This window comes from Neophocaena asiaeorientalis, unplaced genomic scaffold (genome assembly GCF_003031525.2).
Source record: "Neophocaena asiaeorientalis asiaeorientalis breed wild unplaced genomic scaffold, Neophocaena_asiaeorientalis_V1.1 scaffold141, whole genome shotgun sequence".
Taxonomy (NCBI): Eukaryota; Metazoa; Chordata; class Mammalia; order Artiodactyla; family Phocoenidae; genus Neophocaena; species Neophocaena asiaeorientalis.
In genome coordinates, this window is record NW_020174267.1 from 3,126,451 (window position 1) to 3,148,159 (window position 21,709).

The following is a 21,709-nucleotide window of genomic DNA, read 5'->3' on the forward strand; positions in this document are numbered from 1 at the left end:
TAATATATATATAGTATACATATGTAATATATATAATAATCTATACATGTATACTATATATACTGTACGATTGTATATTCTATATGCTATAATAATAGTATATATTATCCTATATATTATTTAGTATGTTCTGATGTGAACCAACATTTTAAATATAGTTGGCAAAATGATACATAAGCTGTATAAAGTTTTTTCTTGCAAATTCCAGGAAAGCGATTATTTTTGTTTGTGTTTTGTTCCTGCAGTTTAAACAATCTGTTTTTCCTTTTCTGTAGACTTTTCCGTTACTTGATGAGATATCCCAGTGCAACCCTCAGCTGCCATCAGATGGTAAAACCGTAGTGGACGTGCAAGACTTCACTGCCTTTTGGGATGAGGTAACAAATTCTTCATTCTAAGAATCTTGACTGCTAACAGGCAACTGAAGACATAGATTTATCAGAGAATTTTCAGACTTTACACATGTTGTAAAGTGTGATTTGCTCATTTACTGAAAGTATGTTATAAAAATTCTCAAAATCAGGAATAGGTTTGCAACTACTGGAGATTAAGTATAAAATCAGCCCAAGATGTTTGACATGTTGCTCTCTCTCTCATTTTCAGGAGAGCTTTCAAAGTTTTAGCACATTTTGAACTTCAAGTACATACGTTTGTAATGTTAGACTTTATAGGATTGGACAGACAAAATGCTGCAGTATGGAATGGGTTAACTAACAGGTACATAAACAATTGTTACAGACCAGAGGCTTTGGGGAATCAGTGTACATTTTTTGCCTTGAATTCTCAGATCATCTTATTACATACGGAGTGAAGCCATGGATCTTCATACAGATTTTACTGTCGGGCAGGGTGGAGGCTCCCCATCCTAAGCTTCTAGATGGTTCTGGCTACTTTGGTGGCAGCCAGGGACGGGGAGGCGACAGCAGGAGGACATAGTGAGCACCAGTGATTCCCAGTTGGAGGGTTGCACTGTGTGGCAAGCTGACAGGGAGAACTGGTGATTTTCCAACACTTGGTTTATTTATGTTGTTCAGGCAAACAGAAAACACACAGGGTCTGCTCTCAAGAAGTTGTCAATATTGCACACCCTGTGCAGCCCCTTTACCGATGACTGAAACGCTCCCCCTGCCCCCTGGTTTCATGGTCCTCTGTGCACATGGATTTACCTCCAGTGTGGTATTTCTCATCATAATGCACATTTATGGAAAGCATCATTAAAGTTCCATTATAAAGGCGACTCTGTGTGAATGCTAACACGTACTTTGAATGACCCATTACCAAATTTCTTTTGTACCAAACTATGTAGCATTTTTAAATGAGCTCCTTTGTTCTTCTTTCAAGAACTTAGTAACATGTTCTCAGACTTCTGTGCAACTTACATTATGCTACAGAACACCCTATTCTGTTGTCCTGGCCTTGCCTATGGAAGGATTCTGCTCCACACTGGGGTCGTTAGTAATTAGGACCTGTCGACTTAGGTCGTGGGTGAGAGAGCCCTCGGAGCGGGAGGGGCACAGACTTTGGAGGTTTTGGGGAGAAGCTGCTTCTGAATGAAGGGCATGCTGGGTTGGGAGGCAGGAGATAGACATGAGCTCTGTAACCTGCTCTCTGTACAGCCAGGTGGGCAGGTGGGGGAGGTTTTCGGGGACCCAGGTCTCATTCATGAAATGATGGGACTTGGTCTCAGTCTTGAAGCTTTAAAATAAATGGTCCTGTGAGAGCCTCCAAGTCTCCACGGGGCAGGGATTTCAAATGGTCCGTTACACAGTGGGGCTTAGCTGATGATCAGATCATCATCCCTCAGACGGTCCTTGTTGAGTCAGTGGCCCCCTGAGCCTGTATAATCAGGAGACAGTCCCCGGTACCCCTGCGCTGTCGAGTGCTGCCCCCTTCTGGTCACGGCCGAGCAGTGCCCGATCCTGAAGCCTGAACAGGGAGGGAACTCAGTGTCTGGCCCTGACAGACTGTGAAGGGCTGCAACGGGAAGCTGTTGTTTGTATGTGGCTCATTGTTTTGTTGTCGTAACTGAGTGAAAGGTAGTAAAATGGGAACCCTAGGTGTCAGACAGGAAGAAAGGAATGGAGAAGCTTAAAAAATGTTTCTCATGTATTAAAATCTAGCCTCTTCTTGATAGACTTGTAATACCTATAAAATCTGGGGCTAGGTTTTTTGGTGATGAAAAATAATTGTCCTTTTCTTTAGTCTGTGAATGTTTTAAAATTAGTTTAGTTCTTTCCAGCAAAGTTTTTCATTTTGAAGATGAGGCAGACTCTGCCTTTCGATCTTTTGGGGTTTTACTAATCAAGTGTGACCACTCTTTTTTTCTTTTTAAACATTAGCAGTTACTGACAGTTTTCTTAACACGTGCATACACTCTTACGTCTCTCAGGAATACTACCTGTGATTGGCATGATGAGTATTTTGTCCTTCTCCCTTGCGTTGGACTGTGTGCTGTCGCAGGTATCTTCATGTTTTTTGTTTTTCTTACAGTAGAAGTACTTTATTGCCCCTGTTTAGCCAGGACAGGTAATGCATGAAACATGTATAAATATGAGGCTTTATCACTCTGACCCATGATGTCATAATTAATTTTTTTAATAGAGTTTTAAAAAATTAATTAATTTATTCATTTATATTTGGCTGTGTTGGGTCCCCTGCATTGGCAGGTGGATTCTTAACCACTACGCCACCAGGGAAGTCCCCATAATTAATTTCTTTGTTCCCCATTTTTTGTTGCTGTTGGTGTTCAGTTAGAGCTCTCGTGAAATTAGAGCTTTGACCGTTATTTGTAAGAGTTAATTTACCAAGAGTGACTTTATCCTATAACGTGCCCCTTTGCGTGCTGAGCGTTACTGAGATTCATTCTTTATCGAATGAAAATGGAGCGATTAGTGGAGATTTCAAATTATTTATTAGTAAAGGGCCAGGCATGTATGCACTTATGCTGCCACCTTGTGGAGATTAGTGAAATAGACAGTTAAAACCAAGGGTCATAATGAAACCTTACAAATGATTAAAAGCCTCATACTGAATATTCTATTAAGTACATTATTTTAATAAACTAGTAAGCACGTTGTGTTTTCCTTCCTGGTGCTTCCTGTTACACAGTTGGGAACTGCTTGTCGGGACTTTGGACGTCTCCGTGAAGGAAATGGTTTATGTGACAGCTGTTCAGGACAGAATGAGACAGTGGGGACCTCTTTCTGTCACAGTGGGCCCTCCAGGAGGTCTGGAGGTGGTAATGGCTCTTCCGGGAAGCTCTGAGCATTTCCTCGTGTGACTTGACGTGGTCCCGTCAGTGCACGTGTAGTGAGTGTGCAGCCATGTGCTGGCGCTAAAGATACAGACGTGAGCAAGCCCCGGACGCCTCTGCCCTCCAGAGGCAGCCAGGTTCTGGGGCGAGACAGATACGCAGGCAGACTATTTCAGCCCAGTGTGGTGAGCGCTGTGATGCTGTGGACACAGATGTGCCACGCCTGTGTATTGTTAAAGATTTGAAGGACATGTGCACGTGCACTTAGTCTCCTGTGTTCTGTACAACAGAATACAGAAATCTAAACGTGGGATGTGTACACAAGAGGGGGATGTGTACACAAGAGGGGGATGTGTACACAAGAGGGTGATGTGTACACAAGAGGGTGATGACTTCCTTTATGATGGACTTTTGCGCTTTGGACACAACTCACTTCAGAGTTCTTTTAATAATTTTGGATATATTCTTCACACACAGCTTTTTAAGAGCAAGTATTTGTCAAGTAAAGGATACCTGGATGCAAGAACAGCTGCATTAAACATCAGATACATGAAATACACGTCCTGCTGGGCTGCTCTGCTAGTTAAGAATGTTAAACATTCTTAATTAGTCTTTGCTGAATATAGCACTTTATTAATAATCCTTATCAACCATTAGTTTACCTTGACCAATGGTGTTATTCTTCCTTTTTTTTTTTGTCCTGACTGCCTTAATCCTATTCTAAACGAAAGGGTTTAGAATACTGTACTTAATCCTATTCCTTCAGAATAAGATTCTGAATGAAAGGGTTTAGAATCTTACTTTTTCGTTATTTTAAAGGAAAGGGTTCTATCGTTTATCAAGCGCCCAGGGTGGGGACAGTTGTCCTGCTGGCGTGTCCGTCCTGAGTGCTGCCTGTTCACGTGTGTGTGTTGGCATCTGTTTCAGTCGTCACTGTTGAGTGCTGTGCTGGGGGAGCTGCCCCCGAGCCAGGGGCTGGTCAGCGTGCACGGGAGGATCGCGTATGTTTCTCAGCAGCCCTGGGTGTTTTCAGGAACTCTGAGGAGTAATATTCTATTTGGGAAGAAATATGAAAAAGAACGATATGAAAAAGTAATAAAGGCTTGTGCTTTGAAAAAGGTGAGTCATGACTTTTGAGTTGCATATACTCGAATTTCAAATAATGAGAGCGTTGGTTTAAACTACAAGGTTTGTTAAAAGTTTCTTTCAAATTTTGAAAGATCTTTTAATGTTGTTTAATACTTTAATCTCGTCTTCTGAGTAAATATGCACACATGTATGTCACTATTTGAATCCTGATGTGATACCAGCAATCATAGAATGTCTTTTTTTGGGGAGGGAGTTGTTTCACTTTGTGAAGTTTTATTCACTTTTAACTTCTCTTTTTAATGGGCAATTACAAAAATTTGTAAAAAATAGAGAGCACAGTGTAATGAGTACTCATGAACCCACCCCCAGCTTCAGCCAGGATCGGCTCGTGGCCAGTCTTGCTGCATCTCTCCCCCCGCCCACTGCCGGCCCCACTCCCACCCCAAATTATTCTGAGGAAGATCCTAGGCCTCAGATTAGTTCATCTGTAAACATTTCACTAGTCTTCTCTAAAAGACCTTTGGAAAAAAATTACCCCATTATTACACCTGAAAAGTAACCTGAATTTCCTGAATATCATCAATGTTCTCGTCAGCGTTTACATGTTGTTAATCATCTCACTGAGAAATCCCATTCGCTGGTGGTTTGAATCAGGCTCCAGGTAAGGTCTGTCCTCTGCGCTTGGTTGATGCCTCCTCCTTCCCTTTCAGTCTGTAGGTTTCCCTCTCCATTTTTGACTTGTGTTTTATTATTTAAGGAAAGCGGAGCGCTTTAAAATTTCTTCTTCTTATTGCATTGTTTCACTGGGGGAAAGGTTGTTTTCACAAATGGCATTGAGTTTCACAGAAAATGGCAACTGAAAACATTTAACTCTGTTGGGATTTAAAGGAACTTAGTGAACGAATGGTGAAAACTGAACTTATCTGATAGGAGAATGTAATTTGGCAGAAAGAAAGAAAAATGTAAATACTGATAAATACTGTGTTATTCTCTTGGATTATAAAAATCAGTGAATGATAGCATTAAAGGGCTCCCCCGGGGTCTGGTCAGTGCATTCTGGACGTCTGACTGCCCTTTTATGCTGTGAGGAAAAGGCTGGGACAGGCTTTCAAGGGCGTGGTGTTGAGGGCTCCAAACCCGCCTTGTGAGGAAAGAGTAATTCTGCTTGAACAATGGCTTGAACATCATAGATTGCATCAGTTGATGTGGACAAAACAGAATTGCTTGCTCGTTTAATGGGCTTCTGTTTCTTTCTCCCAGGTTATCGTTAATGGGAGATTGTGCATTTGCAGAAATGACATCAAGTTAGCAGTAATGAGCTAGGTTTTTATTAAGTGGTATATATATCGTGGAAGAAAAGAAGGGGGAAAGCACATGTATAACAGTGAGAACAGTAGCTGCCATCTCTTCAGAGTCCACGTGCAAATCATTTTTCCATCGCTCACAGACGCTCATGCGTGCACATAAGAAGTATATGGGTTATTAATTTTTTGTGAGTGTCCTCGATGTCACCATCCTCATTTTATAGTTGGTAAAACTGAGGCTTGGAGAGATGAAACAGCTTTCCTCAAGATTTGCACCTCGCGTTCAGTCTGTTCCTGCATGACTCTAGACTCCATGCTTTTCCACGGTGTCACGCTGCCTCTCAAATGAAGAAATTTAAAAGAAGGAACTTTTTAAAAAGCGGGTGATGGATGAAGGTAGGGTTGAATGTGGAATAAGCAGATCTCAGATATTTCCTCTTTACCTTAATCACGTCCAGCTCCCGATTCCCAGATCATACTCCAGAGACCTAGGCCAGTGTGTGGGTGTTTCTTTCACGACCTTGCCTTTCTGGTGAAGCTCAGCCCTGTCTTTCCCCCCAACATTTGAGCATCTCTGGAGAAAAGCAGGTGTTGAGATAGCGGCTGCCATTCAGCGTTTTCCCCGGCGGCTGAGGCTTTGCCCCAGCCCCGTGGGGTGGTGGGAGCAGTAACTCAGGCCGTGTCCTGGGGCTTCACCCACCCTCGGGTGTCCCTGCGGCACAGACTCTGGTGGGAAGGGGCCCCTGCGGGATTGGGCTGCACAGCGATTCTTCTGTACGTGATGTGAGGTTTATAAATACGTACTGCTCTCCTGTTGTGCTGCGTGGTCGGGACATAGAGTTGGGGCCCTCGTGCCCATTCCCTCCTTGGCAGGAAGGGAGGCCCAGGGCGGAGAAGGAGCGGAGAGCGGAGTCCTGGCCCCGGCTTCGTCACTTGCCTGCTGTCACTTTGGACACGTCTTGTTTCCTGCCTGGGCCTCTGACATTTCTGCGGCAAAATGAGGGCGTTGGGTCAGAGGGTTTCCAAGAGGTTTTGCTGCTGCTCTGAAATGTTGTCTATGACTCTGATTAGCAAGGGGTCAGCAAGGTCTTTACGACACCTGGGAACCACTTGAGTAATGAGATCCTCTGCTTATCTCCTCCTGGAATCCCTGTGTCAGTGGATGGGCATAAGACAGTCACAGATAATAGTGGTATTCTGGAATTATTTTGGCCTGTAGATACAGAGACTGCACAGGTAGTAGCAAAGCCTTGGCCTTTGGAGAGAAACAGTCTTGGGTGGTAACTCCAGGTATTTGTCTGTTTCCTCTCTTATTAAATGGGGGAGGTGTGGGATTACTGTAAAGGCTACAGGCAGTGTCTATAAAATGCAAATATGCCAGGTTTTTAGTAAATGGTAGCTATTGTTACTCTTATAGCCCTTTTCTCTACATCTGTACATATGTAGTAGGTACATATAAATATAATAAAGGTTTCTCCTTACAGAGCTCCTTACCTCCCACTTCCCCCAAATCCTGCGGGGGGGTGGTGGGGGACAGAAAAAAAGCAACATTTCTTGTATTAAATATGTTAACAACAACATAGATGTATTATACTAGGTCTCGTAAACGTAATTACATATGTTAATAATAATATAAATGCATTATACTATATCTAATTGAAGTAAACATTAAAGTTCATTGAGCTGAAAACTTTTCTGTAACAAAATAGAGAGATAAGATGTAATCACATTTGGCAACATCGATTCAGGCTGATGACATCAACTCCAAGGCCCAGGAGTCAGAAGGCTCAGGGGCTGAGTCTCAGGGTCTCTGTTGACCAGGTGTGTGATTTTGGTTGATTGTCTGAACCTTACAAGCCTGTTTCTTCATCTGTAAAGTGGAGATAATAATACTGTCAACCTCATGAGGTTGTTTTGAGGATGAAATGCAGTAATGATTTTAAAGCACCTGCTTGCTAGGGATCTAACAGGCAGTCTATAAATGTTAGAGTGATTTTGAAAATAAATTGGCTATTAATTATAAGCTCAGCTAGCTTTTGATAGAATCACATCCATAAAATGTGACATGTAAGAAGGAAGGTATCTGAGTATTTAACTTCCATTTTTGAGTTGATATTTATATAGGTGCCCTGCACATAGTACATTATATAACTCGACAATAAAAATATTCTGTTACCACAACACAAGTAATATAGTATGTCACATTTGTGTGCATATTATCTTCAGCCACTCGAGGCTCTTAAAAACTTCCAGGCAATACATATTTAAAGGTATCACAGTGATAAATTCTAGTTTAATATTTTCTCACGTAGATCGCTTGAATTTACAAACCCCTCTTGGGTGCCCACAAGCTTGTACTTTTATTTCATATTTACCACATTCCTGCCAACTTGGACATTTTCACATTGCCTTGACAGTCATAGAATAAGAAGTTTATTGATACTTCCTTATCTAGGTATAGAGGCCTTCAAGTCTTGAATTATTTTAGTATTGCCTTCATTTCAAATATACTTTTCAGTCACCACTTGGATAGCATGATGTGAAAGAGCAGAAGGCTATGAACTGCCGTGAGCTTGGTTCAGATTCCAACTCTTCTGTTTAAAAGCTGACAGTCCTCAGACCAACGATGTAACCTCACTTAGTCTCAGTTTCCTCATCTGTGAAATGGGGCCAGTACTTACTGTGCAGCTTGTTGTGAGGATTAGAGAAAATCGGGATCAGGGTTCAGAACAGTGCTTGGTGCACAGAGCTTCCCCTCCAGGAGCTGAGAGAAGGTCCTTCATGAAAGATGTAAACAAAGCCTTAGGAACCCAGCAGGAAAAGAGACGACTCCAGGATGGTTTCATGGAGGAGTGTGTTTGGGCTGAGCCTGGAAAGATGGGCAGGATATTGACAGGTTGTGAGAGGAGGGGCAATTCCAAACGGAAGAAAAACTGTGAAGAAAGGCAGAGGCCTCCTGCTGTTTGACTCTGGAACCCAGCCCTCCTCTGCCAGGACCTCGCATCTGTTCCTCATCAGCTGTTTCCACAGTCTCTGCTCCGTGATGTTTCTACTGTAAGTCTCCACCATCGCTGAAGGGCCCTCGATGTGCTTCAGGACGGGTGGCGTCAAACCAGCGTCGCCATTTCCTCGTGTTTCTCTAGTCTATGTACTGCTTTTCAGTGCAAATTGGTGAAATTTTACTGAAAGGTAACAGTTCCTCCACTGGGAGGAACTATAATATATGCTCAACTCAGGCTTTTCCCTTTAACCTAATCGGAAAATGGTGGCTGGGAAATTAGCCTGACTTGGATTTTACTTCAACTCCTTTGAAATGGTTTTCCCATTTGGGGCTGGTCCTTAAATAATTTGCAGAGTAAATAACACACTTGAAGTCCTACTACCAGACTCAGAGAGCCTGTTTCATATGCCCTAACTGTGCTAAATGAAAGAGTAGATTTAAGTGCCTCTTCTAGAATGTGGTGAAGATTGCTGTGCTATAGCTAGTTGCAATTTTGAGAAGGAAACCAAAATGACGTAAAATCTAAGTGGAACAGTTTGCAAGGACTGTCAACAGTGAAACGGAGGCTAAGCAACTGTGTGTGCGCGTGTGTGCGTGTGTTTAAGGCTGGAAACCTATCTTAAAATGGCTCATTGTTTTTCGTGAAAACCAAAAGCCAGAGATGGTATAAACTTTTGAGCCTAACAAAGAAATATGTAAAACAATGATGAATTTTCACGACAGAGCAATTGCTCCCTTTCATTTGATGCAACCCAGTGAGGGTGCAGGGGACCTGTGTGTCTTTCTGGTTGTCAGGGAGGGTTATGATGGAGATGGTATTTCTCTTCTTCTTAGGGTCATGTGATTTCCCTGTTGTGATTCACACTGTGAATGGGGTCCCACTGTTGGTTTGATGAGAAAATAGGGATAAGTCACCAATAGCAAGTTACAATCAATTCATGTCCTTTTTCCACTTACAGAGGATGTTCATACACTTTTTTTAAACATCTTTATTGGAGTATAATTGCTTTACAGTGGTGTGTTCGTTTCTGCTGTATAACAAAGTGAATCAGCTATACATAATACATATATCCCCATATCTCCTCCCTCTTGCGTCTCCCTCCCACCCTCCCCGTCCCACCCCTCTGGGTGGTCACAAAGCACCGAGCTGATCTCCCTGTGCTATGCGGCTGCTTCCCACTAGCTATCTATTTTACGTTTGGTAGTGTGTATTAGTCCATGCCAGTCTCTCACTTCATCCCACCTTACCCTTCCCCCTTCCCCCCGTGTCCTCAAGTCCAGGACAGGAATAAAGATGTAGAGAACGGGCTTGAGGACATTCTCTTCTTTGGATTCTCACAGCATCCTTGAGTTTACTGACACTTGTTTCTGCGGCACATTCTGTAGAAGAGGAAAATGAGACTTAGGGAGATCAAACGATTTGTTTATCATGGAGACCCCAGTGTGCCACTTGCTTTCTCCCCAGATTTGCTGAGGTAGAGACAAAGAAATGAGGGCTCCATCTGCAGAAAGATAGTGCTGTGTATCCTAGGTGGATGTCTGAGGAGTTTAGTAGATGACGAACTCCCCACAAACGCTGCTCGTCTGTGCCATGTTCTGTCCAGTGATAATTATAGGCAGTCTAAGTAAAGGTCTCTAATATAACACTGTGTAGCTTAAATCTGGTTGTTATCTTGTCATTTGGGGGATGTCCTTGTCATCTTTTCTTTTTTTCCCAGGTACTCTGATTGGTCAACTTACTCCTTAAATAATATTCAAATATAACTTTTGATAGATTCCCAGATCCTCAAGTCAAAACTTCATATCCGGGCTTCCCTGGTGGCGCAGTGGTTGGGAGTCCGCCTGCCGATGCAGGGGACGCGGGTTCGTTCCCCGTCCCGGGAAGATCCCATATGCCGCGGAGCGGCTGGGCCCGTGAGCCATGGCCGCTGAGCCTGCACGTCTGGAGCCTGTGCTCCACAACGGGAGAGGCCACAACAGTGAGAGGCCCGTGAATCGCAAAAAAAACAAAACAACAACAACAAAAAACAAAACTTCATATCCTTCTTAAATTTGAGTTTTTCTTGCTTCCACGGACAGGGACCTACTTAGTCCAGCTGATCTGCTTGGTGTCCCTCGAGCACACTGTTTGCTTCGGTTTTGTCTTTCCTGCCCAGCCTGCTCTTCTCCCATTTCTTGTATAGACCTTGTCTGTCACTCTGTCAATATGTCTTAAGTATCACTGTGAAGACAGAGGTCAGGTGTTATCCCTTCTCTGAAAGTAGGAAGCTAGGCCGAGGTCAGCAAGATGTCCAGTTTAAGACACACTTATTCCTTGATTTAAAAAAAAGTCCTGGGCCTTCACCAGCCGGGGACACCAGCCCTCACACTTGGGCCTCTAGCACAGACCTTCCCACTTGCATATCCAGCTGCACTGTGACATCACCAAGAGGTCATCTCAGCTCGTCTACAAGCGAAGTCTCCTGAACCATCAGGGGATGGTGGGGAAGTCCACCATCTTCCCCAACCCAGTAAATGGAGACCCTGTTCTTCCCCTTCCTCACGCCCCACATAACACAGTCCTCTTCTCTTACCTCCTACACCCGTCCCATCAGCAGGCCTTACAGACTCCACCTTCCCAGTGTGTGTGGAGTGTGTGACCCCGTCTCTCCGTCCTCACTTCTCCCACTCTGGTCCTGGCCACTGTCATCTCTCACCTGGGTTATTGCCGTGGCCTCCTAACTGGTATCCTCTCTCACCCTCCCCCCTTACTGTCTGTCCTTCACAAAGAGGCAGGAATGATTCCTTAAAAGCCTCAGACCGTGTCAGGCCCCCCATTCCCCTCCCCCTTTTACTGGGCTGACACCAGGGCTCCTCCTGCCCTGACTCTGCCCTCGTTCCCCTCATTCTCACTCTGCTTCTGCTCTCCGGCCCTCCTTGCTTGTCCCGGGACACCCTGGCCGTCTGCCCCATAGCCTTTGTACTCGCTCATTGCTCTGTGCGGAGCACCCTCTCCAGGTCAGTGTAAGCCCCTCCACCCTCCAGAACATCTGCTCCAACCCCCTCTGAACAGAGCCCTTCTCGACCCCACTAGTGACTCACTTTCCCTCCTTTACTCCCTGTCCCCCGAAGTTGGCTTCTTTTTTCTTCTAGTCCTTAGTACTTGCACTCATGTTAATTTTCCATCTCCCACCATGGAAAGCAACTCTAGGGACTATGTTTCCTCATGGCTGAATTCCTTGTGCCCGGAACAGTGCGTGGCAAATAGTCGATCCTCAATAAGTATCTGTTAAAATGACCTAATGCATAAATGCTGTGAAAAACTACAGAATGTAAACACACGAAGAACCCCGAGAGATGTTTTTTAAAATGTTTAAGGTTACGGTTTAGTCACTATGAAATGTACCCATTGCTTTTGATCAAATACTTATATGAAGAACTAATGCTAAAAAGGTTAGGATGGCAGGAGGAGAACACATTTGAAATCTTTCTCTTTTTCCCCTTTTCTGTCTCCATGTAGGATTTTTTTGGAGGATGGAGACCTAACTGTGATAGGAGACCGGGGAACCACGCTGAGTGGAGGCCAGAAAGCCCGGGTCAACCTCGCCAGGTAAATGGCGTTTCAGTTGCCTTCCTGCCCCTCCCTCCTCCATGGCTCCTAGTGGAAGTGAGCACGCAGACCCCGCTCACCGGGTGGGCCCTGTGTGAAGCAGGGTCTTGGCCCTTTTCCATGGGCTCTTGGAATGAATAGTGATTTGCTGGACACCATCTTGATTCAAAGATGGGACACAGGAAGCTTGGAGCGTCCCTCTCCTGACATCTCTCTACGTTTCCTAGAGCCGTGTATCAGGATGCAGACATCTACCTCCTGGACGATCCGCTCAGTGCAGTAGATGCAGAAGTGAGCAGGCACCTGTTCGAACTGTGAGTTTGCTCCTGTTTCCTATCATTTCTGCTTTCCAAGAACCCCGTAGAGATCAGGGAAGAGAGCTCAGGAGAGCGTCTGTGCTTCAGGAGACCCAGCTCGTTCTGCCCTGGTGTCCCTGTCCCCCCTCCCTTCCCTCCACAGAAGATCCGTCCTAGAGAACTTTTGCATGAGGATGAGGTCAAGATAGGAAAATGCAGAAGGAGCTTGCAGTGTGTGGAGACCAGTGGAGTCCATGCTTTGGGGAGCTGAGGAACAGATGGCAGATTTCCCCCTGCTACTTGCAGTTAATAACCAGACACTGTGGATGGATCCAGACCCCAGCAGTAAGAAAGATGATGTATGGATTTTAAATTGGAGAGTAGGACTCGGTAGCCTGGTACTTGGCTGCCGGTCCTTTTCCTCCATCATATGTTTAAGGCACGTCAGAAGTGAAGTTTCCAGTACTGACATAGGGCTTCCGTGGAAAGGCCTTGTTGGTTTACACTTATTATTCTGCCGGTTTGGAAATACTTAATACGGTCTAGAATTTAATAATGAGTTATTCCACATCTAAGTATGGCTTCAGTCATTTAATATTGCTTCATGTGTGCTTATTAGAATTAATACGTAGACCCACAGTGTACGGTTAACTTGAATTTGTAACTAGGTATCCAGAGTCTGGCTGAAGTCCTGACTTTCACTTTGAGTTTCTGGAATTTGTTGTCAGTGGCTCTTGTTTGGCCACGGAACCCCTGAAGCAGAACAGCTCTGATGCTTTTCTGTGTATAATGTGTCCTAACACACGCTGACTGAGGCCTCTATGGAGTCTAGACTGGCCTCTTCGAAAGCCTCGTGAACTTGCTTTTTCTGAAACGGCACCCACATCTACCCCACGGTTAGTTACCTTGCTGTTGTTCACCTTGTTAAAGCCAACGAGCCCTTCCAGCTGCACTTAGTAAAGCCCTACTGTGTGCACTGAGATCCATGCCCTTACAGATGTTGTTGCACAAAACCTCTCCGTTTACAAAGGAGAACAGTGAGCCAGGAGAGGGGAAGGACCCACACGGGGCAGAATAAGGGAGACTGAGACGCTCAGCTTTCATTTCTGCCTCTAAGGAATCTGTCTCTATGGAGCTTGTTAAGACAGATGCCGGGGAAAAGGTCAGCAGAGTCGCGGTTTAGAGGGTTTGGATATAGGATGGTAAATGCTAAGTGGGCAGCTGTAGGCTTTCAGGTAAAGTTGGAAAGTTCCCTGTGCACTGGCCTTAGCGGGAAGTGCCGTGTGGGCCTGCAGGCCGGGCAGGGTTTGTGGGGGCTGAGAATAGGATTCAGTTCCTTTTGCTAAAGGAATAGTAGGAACACAGGTGTAGAGGTAGGAAGAAGCAGGGCTGTGAGAAGGACGGCAGGCACGTCCTCGCCCGGAGGATGCAGGTCCTACAGCAAAGAGAAGCTATTTGGAAATTCTCGCTGTCAGTCCCTCTGTTAGTTTGCTAGGGCTCTGTCTGTCCAGGCTGCTCTCACAGGAGACCATAGACTAGGTGGCTTATAAATAACAGAAATTTATGTCTCACAGTTCTGGAGGCTGGGGAAGCCCGAGGTCAGGGTGCTGGCAGATCGGGTGTCTGGTGAGGGCCTGATTCCTGTGTCTTCATATGGTGGAAGGGGTGAGGGAGCTGTGTGGGTCCCTTTTATGAGGGCACTAATCCCATTCATGAAGGCTCTACACTCATGACCTGTTCACCTCCCAACTGCCCCATCTCCAGTACCTTCACAGTGGGGATTAGGTTTAATGTGTATGAAATTTGAGGACACAAGCTTGTCTATAGCAGGCTGTCACAGATGTGTGGGGGGGGTGGAGCTTAAACAATAGAAATTAGTTTTCTCACAGTTCTGGAAGCTAGAAGTCCAAGATCAAGGTGTGGACTTCTGATGGCACCCTCCTCACTGTGTCCTATCTTTTCCTCTGGTCTTTCCTCTGTTCACATGCACCCCTGTGTCTCTGTCCTTACGTCTCAGTCTCTTCTTCTAAGGACACCCAGTCAGATTGGATTAGCCTCCCCCTAATTAAGAATAACAGTTACCTCTTTAAAGGCCCTGACAGCAAATTCTAAGGTACTGGCAGCTACGGTGTCAACAGGTGGCTTTGGGGAGACATGATTGTTTTACAGCCCGTCCAGAGGAGCCAAGTAGAGGGACTTGAGCAGAGCAGCAGTGTGAGAACGAGACGGGGGAGGCAGCCCTGAGCTCTGGATACGAGGAGCTGGGATTCCACGTCCACTAAGCAGGGGTCGGGGGCAGGTTCCCCCGGAGTCAGTATGTACCTGCGCTTAGTGTTAAGGATGAAAGAGCTCCGCAGATGGATCGCGGTGACGGCCGCACAGCACTGAGCGCACTTAATGCCACTGAGGTACACGCTAAAAACGGTTAAAATGGTGAAGTCCACGCTACGCGTATCTTAACACACACACACAAAGTGCACGGTAGCATCGGATCTTCAGCACACGAGAGAGCAGGGCAGCCGACACGTGGCGTGGCCTCCAGCTCTTTGGTCTGACTGCCTTTCCCACCCTCTCCTGATCGTCACTTAATGAATTTTCCCTTAGAGAAGTGCCTTGTGTCTTGTCACGAGTCCAGTGACAGGCACTAGTGCTGTGACACAGGTTCCCCACTGCCACCCTCCTGGGTCTTGAGTAGCTCAGCCTCCCTGTTCCCAGCGCCCTGCCCTGCATTCACAGATGTCTGTCACTCAGTCTTGTGTGTGTCTGCCCAAGTTCTCCATCACTCCAAGAACGGTTTCTGCTGGCCACTGCATTCGTGTCACAGGGAGGAGAGAGGAAGGTGTTCTGATTGCCACGGATCCGTGTACTTACCACAAAGGCTCTCCCAAGTTCTTTTTCCAGCACAGGAGGTGTTTATAAAGTCCTTTCCAACCTTTTGGATTTAATGACCTTGGATGTACACTTGATAGAAGCAAGCTTGTTCAGACTGTTTGCTAATCAGAACCACATTTTTGGGGAAAACTTTGGGCAGGGAGCAGGAAGGCAGTTCAGGAAATCACTCGGCAGCACCTGGAGAATGTTCTCAAGTTAGAAAATTGGATGGAACGGTGTGCTGTGAAGGATGGTGGTCGTGTCGAAGCTTAGTAATGGGGAGCGTTTTGTATTAAAGTGAACGAAGCGCACTTCTACTTGCCATTAACAGTTTCCCTGAGTCGTGAATCTATAGCCAAGGTTATTAAGGTTTGTGAGTTTTCCAACTATACGTTGTAAACCTTAAGTGGCTTCTCTCACCTACAGAAGGTTAGAGCCTTAGGTGAACTGATGCAGTCTCACCTGTGTCCAGCTGTGGATCCCGCTTCGGTTCAGAGAGCCCCACGTCACCAGAGCCCCCGGCTCCCGCGTCAGCAGCTCTTCGGGCCTGTCCTGGTCAGATGCCCACGCTGCTGTCCACACGCTTCGCCCTCTCTGTTCCAGCCCCTCACAGACCCCCCTCATGTTCAGACTGCAGATCCAGTCCTCAGACGGAGAACGAGCTCCTTTGTGCCACCTGCCCCCATCAGCCTTTCCAGTGGCCCTCACACCCACTCGGCTTCCAGCCGTGCCGGCTTTGTGACGGGCCCTTTCTCACACCTGTCTGTCTGTAGATACTGCCCCCTCTGTGCCAGAGCCCCTGCCTTTCCCTCCTGTTCCCTCAGGGGGAGCCTGTGCCCTTCTGTCTTCCCACAGCCCTCGGTGGGTTGCACTTGACCATTCATCAGTCCTCCCCACCCCGCTATGAGCTGTGAATTCATGAAGGTTCCTTAGCCTAGCATGTTCTGTCCCAGGACCCTTGGACCTGCTGTGCCTTCTTCTAGGGACGTTTCCCCAGATAGGCTCCCGTGTCACCCCCATCTAAGACAGCAGCCCCCCTTGCTTTCCTTCAGAGCACACATCACGGCCCAACAGTGCATGTTCTATACTTGTTCGGTGTGTCCCTCTGTTCACGGTGTGGAGTAGCGTCTGCTTTCTTCACCTGTGGATGTATGCTCGACAGTTATGACTGTGCCTGATATCTCACCAGACCTCTGCTGATTGAAGGAATGAAGGTGGGACTCTGTCTTTCTTATTTGTATCCCCTCTACTATGGGGTGTGTCCCCTCTTAACACAGCCCTTATATAGGATTATATATAGGATTATAGGATCAACACAGCCCTTATATAGGAATAGCAGTTAAACTACTGGTTGCTGAATCAATCATTTTTATGGCATGACTTGGAAATCTTTATTCTAAAAACTAGAAAAATAGAGTATTTCCTGGAGATCTGGATAAAACGCATTATTTAGGAAAAATAAGTCATCAACTGATCACTTCATTGTAATTATTTATATTACCTCATCTGTGATGGAATGTTAGGAAGAAAACATTTTAGAATTTTTGGGTTGCTCTAGCTTGGACACAGCTGCCCTTCAGATTTGATTAACACCCACTTCAGGGACTCTCGGCAGGTAATTTTGAATTAAGGAGAAACAGTTCCATGGAAAGCTTTAGTACTAAAACTGAAGACGGGTTTACTCAGTTAAGAAACTTAGGTACGAAAGCTGAACTAACACATGTCAAAGGGAAGAATGAATCCTTTTGGACATAATGGAGCGATGGTGTATGTGTCTACGTCCTGAGCTCTCGCTTCTGATCACAGACCCAGTGTCCAGCGTGTCCCCTTAGGACTTTTCTGTCCTGAGTCCAGAGCACATGACCGCTCGTGGGTTAGGAGGAGTACGGGCGGGGCTGACGTGGACTGAGCGGATTGGTGGTTTGATTTCTCAGAACATGTGGGTGAGTTGTCATTGGCCTTGTTTTGAGATGAAGACACTGAGGTTTAGTAGCTTGTCCGACGCTGTCAGGCTCGTGAGAGGGATTGAGCTGCAGTCTGCTGCCTCCAGACTCTGCACCTGGCTCACTCAGCAGGCTGAGCCGTGGCCCAGGTCCCTGAGATTTGCTCTGCGAGGGGCTCGGGCACCCAGAGTACACGCCTGGAGCCCTGCCTGTAGTCACCGGGGCCCCGGACCCAGCTACTCGCTTCCTTGGAGGGGTCGTCGGCCCTTGTGGGATGAGCCTGGGGCTGAGTCCCTAGGGGTCTGCATTTAAAACGCGGAGCAGTCTGGGGGGTTACTGTAAACACACACGTAAGGTTGGATACCGAGGGTGTTTGTTGGGCCGCACCCCGCAGCCTGCAAGACCTGTGTTTGCCCAGCTCAGACCTAAGAAAGAGCCCGGAGTCAGCGACGGAGACACGGATGGTTCAGTGGCCACGGCGAGCTTCCATGTCTGAAGCAAGGTCCTGGAGGGACACCTCACCGTGTGTGGTGGACATGGCAGCAGTCTCGGTTCCTGGCGGGGAGGCGGGGGAGAGGGAAGATGACCAGTTACAGGGGAATTGACCTCAGGCTGGCTCGTCAGTTACCATGGGAACCAGGGAAGGAGCACACCCCTCACTGCCCCTCTGGTAAGCATAGTGGAGCGTCCTGATCTAAAGCTAGAACAGTCATTAGCTGGGGCCTGGGGCAAGTGTGTAGGAAGGTCAGTCGTGTGATTGGGGTGTAGGTGAAGCAGGCACTGAGCGAGCAGGGGATGTACAGAGAGCAAGAGAACAGCCATCTCGGGGGGCCTGACCACACAGGGGTCTTGGCTATAGAGAATTGCTATGTCTTTGAGCTGTTGGATAATTTCCACTGTGATTTGTGCTGTTTGGATTCTGTTCTTTCATTTTCATATTTGGATGGTGTTCAGTCCTAATGAAAAAGGATTTGCTTCCTGGACGGGACTGGGAATGTCGTAGAGACTGACGGAGGCCACGCTAGCATTCATTTTCTATCTAATATTATCTGGGAAGAAGTGTCTAGAAAATGCACTCTGGCAAAGGTTACCAAAAATCTGTTCATTTTTTTGTTGTTAATATGTACATTATATGTCACAAAAAATCAGAAAAGTAAGAAAAATGTACCCATTTTTATATGACACAAATCCGTCTTCTCCCATTCCCACAAGGTGATAAAATAATGTTTTGGTTCAGTCAAGTTTTGGAATCTAAGTATTGCTCAATTGTTTTTCATTATGAAACATGTAAATAATTGTTAAGCTGAGTCTTTGAAAGAAAAAAACCGTAGCTGTCGGTGCCTCTTTCACTGGACTGCTTTTTAGAATTTTTTAGCAGAGCTAGATTCAAGTTTGCTGCTGAATGAATTTGAGGCCTAGTCAGAATCATTGGCTTATATTTATATTTAGTTTGTATTGTTTGTACTGGTATTTACACATCTTTGACTGCTGTGTTGTCTTTGTCTCATTATGTTTCCAAATACAGGTTTTCAGCTTGGAGCACCCCCACTAACGTACTTTTGCCCGCTGTACCTTTTACATTTGTAGGTGTGTTCGCCAAGCCCTGCACGAGAAGATCGCAATCCTAGTGACACGTCAGTCGCAGTACCTAAAAGCTGCAAGTCAGATTCTGGTATTGAAAGATGTAAGTAGTTTCTAGAAGCCTGTGGAAGTTGCTAGCACTCAGGTGTGTGGAAGGCCACGCCTCCCAGCAGGTCACTCTCCTTGAGTTCATGGTAAACAGCCTCTTCTCCCTCAGTTTTATGCCCCCTTCTCCTCAGAGCTGGTGTTCGCGCCTTTGAGGATGAATCCGGAGACCTGTAGAAATGTCACGGTTACAGCCTAGGCCACGTAAACCCTAACGTATATGAAAGTGCTGCTGCAGAGTTACTGAATTATCACTGTTCCAGTGAAATTTATTAAGGGGAACGATGCTATTTTATTTAGAACTGTTTGTGTCCCCTTTCCACAACTTAAGTCAAAGAGTATTAGTATTTGGAAATTAGAGACACTAAGACCTGTTTGTATCCATGTGATTGTCATGCTTGGTTTGCCTGAAGAGTACCTTCCATTAACACCCGAAGGGAGGTGAGCACCCCAGTCAGAGACGCCCACGCTGCTGCCATAGCCAGTTGCTGGTCTCACTGCCCCACACCCGTGAGAGCCTGTGCGGCGGTAGGACAAGGCCCTGCCTTCGTGGGGCTTCTGTTCTTATGGGGACAGATGTGATGAAGGAGAGAGGGGGTGGGGCTGATATCCTGACTCTCTGGGGAGCTGGTGCGTCTCGGGCCTGAGGAACATGAAGGTGCGGGCCATCCAGGCACCTGGGGGAGGGGGGTCCTAAGGAAGGAGCTGAGCTGGCAGGTGGAGGAATGGCAGGAAGGCCAGCGTGTCTGAGGAGAGGGAGCGGGGGGCCGTGGAGGGCGCTGGTCTCTGAGCAGTGGGCGGCAGGCCAGGAAGTGGGATGGAAGCCACTGGATGGTCCAGAGCAGGGGAGTGATGTGGTCTGATGTGAGGTTTAAGAGATTCCTCTGCGGCTTCCCTGGTGGCGTAGTGGTGGAGAGTCTGCCTGCCGATGCAGGGGACACGGGTTCGTGCCCCAGTCCGGGAAGATCCCACATGCCGCGGAGCGGCTGGGCCCGTGAGCCATGGCCGCTGAGCCTGCGTGTCCACAGTTAGAAGTCTCAGTACAGTTGAGAAGACAGAAGTGTGGGCTCAGGCTAGTGTATCAGTTTCTGGAGCTGCCATAACAAAGTACTGCAAACTGGGTGGCTTAAAGCAACAGAAATGTATCATCTCACTGCTGTGGAGGCTACAGGTCCCAAATCAAGGTGCTGGCAGGGCCGTGCGCTCCCTGAAGGCTCTAGGGGAGAATCGTCCCTTCCAGCTTCTGGGGTTCACCGGCCTTCCTTGTGGTTCCTTGGCTTACAGCTGCAGGACTGTAGTCTCTGCCTCTGATGTCACGTGGCCATTGTCCACGTGTCTGTCTGAGTCTCTGCTCTTCTCATAAGGACATCAGTCATATTGGATTTAGGGCCACCCTACTCAATATGACCTCATCTTCACTTGATTACATCTGCAAAGACCCTGTTTCCAAATAAGGTCACCTTTACAGGTGTCATGTTTATAGCTTGAACGTATCTTTTTTTTTGGAGGGGGGCACCATTCAACCCACAACTCCTAGCATGGTTAGGGGTGGATTGGAGATTAGTTGAGAATTTTTCAGACTTGATGGTGGTTTGATGCTTCACTCCTTGGCTTGTTTGCCTCTGTGCCTTAGCACCTCCATCCTTAACCACCGTCTGTTCCAATAGGCCCTTGGTAAACTTCCTGACTTATCAGGTGAATTTCTGCTCCAAGTAAGATATTAAAGTAAAATGCAGAACCTCTCCCTCTGTAGTAGCAGTTCCATGGTCAACTCTCCTGTACTCCTCCAGGAATGGGGGGCTCAGATCTCTCAAACTTGAGAGCAGTGGATTTCACGCACAGAGGGGGTGATACTAGTGTATAAAACCCCAGCATTTGGACTATTATGAGCACGAATCAGTGGGCAGAATAACCTATTCAGCCAGTCCCTGGATGTTTTAGGGACCCCTTATTGCTTCTTTTGAGGACACTACCCTCAATTTTACTACTATCAGAACAACCATTTGTCCACTGGTGAGCACCCCTGGGTGAGCTGGGGTCCATCCTTACTGTTTGTCTGGTCCCTCTCTCGCAGCAGAGAGGGGATGACTGCTCTCTCGTCCCCTCAGAATTGTCAGTGATTGGTTGCCCAGTATAATTGCTGTCTTTGTACCATTAGTTTCCTTGTGCATCTTACAGATACTAAGTGGAAAGTGATAATTTCATCAAATAAGGTGTATGAATTTTGCCTCCCAAGTGGAACAAGAAACAGTGTATTGTGAATAATTTTCTAATTCTGCAGTGTCGGGTGGTACCCAAAGGCTTCACTGGGCTTCTCCTAATGGACCACCTCGGGGGATAGAACGAGAGGGGTACCAGCTGGGGTCGTGGGCCACCTTCTTTACCTGACCTGTCTTAACCAGACATACCCTACTTTAATTAGTTTTTCATCCTGGGGTTTTGCCCAATATTTTGTTTGCTTCTGAGTGAATCAGCTGAGTCTTGTTTCACGGGGTCAGAAAATAGTGAAAACATCTGTACATTATTTTATATAACTTTGTAAGGGAGGGAAACTGTGCAATGATGTGTCACACGTGTTCAAAGAAAACGATGAGATTGGCTGTAGCTTAAGCAGTTGCCTGATGCGGGGAAGCCTGGTTGGCTGCTTGTGGTGGGTTGTGATCGATTCTGGCTTAGG

At 46.5% G+C, this 21,709-nt stretch overlaps 1 protein-coding gene across 1 annotated transcript in view; it reads left to right on the forward strand.

Moving 5' to 3' along the window:
- Positions 1-21,709, forward strand: part of LOC112406478 (multidrug resistance-associated protein 4-like) — a 151,837-nt gene that overhangs the window by 32,409 nt on the left and 97,719 nt on the right. Inside the window, exons 5-10 of the mRNA XM_024755259.1 lie at positions 276-377; positions 4,181-4,254; positions 4,367-4,372; positions 12,147-12,236; positions 12,464-12,550; positions 18,934-19,030. Coding sequence (XP_024611027.1) covers positions 276-377; positions 4,181-4,254; positions 4,367-4,372; positions 12,147-12,236; positions 12,464-12,550; positions 18,934-19,030 — 456 coding nt within the window. The remainder of the gene's footprint in view (positions 1-275; positions 378-4,180; positions 4,255-4,366; positions 4,373-12,146; positions 12,237-12,463; positions 12,551-18,933; positions 19,031-21,709) is intronic.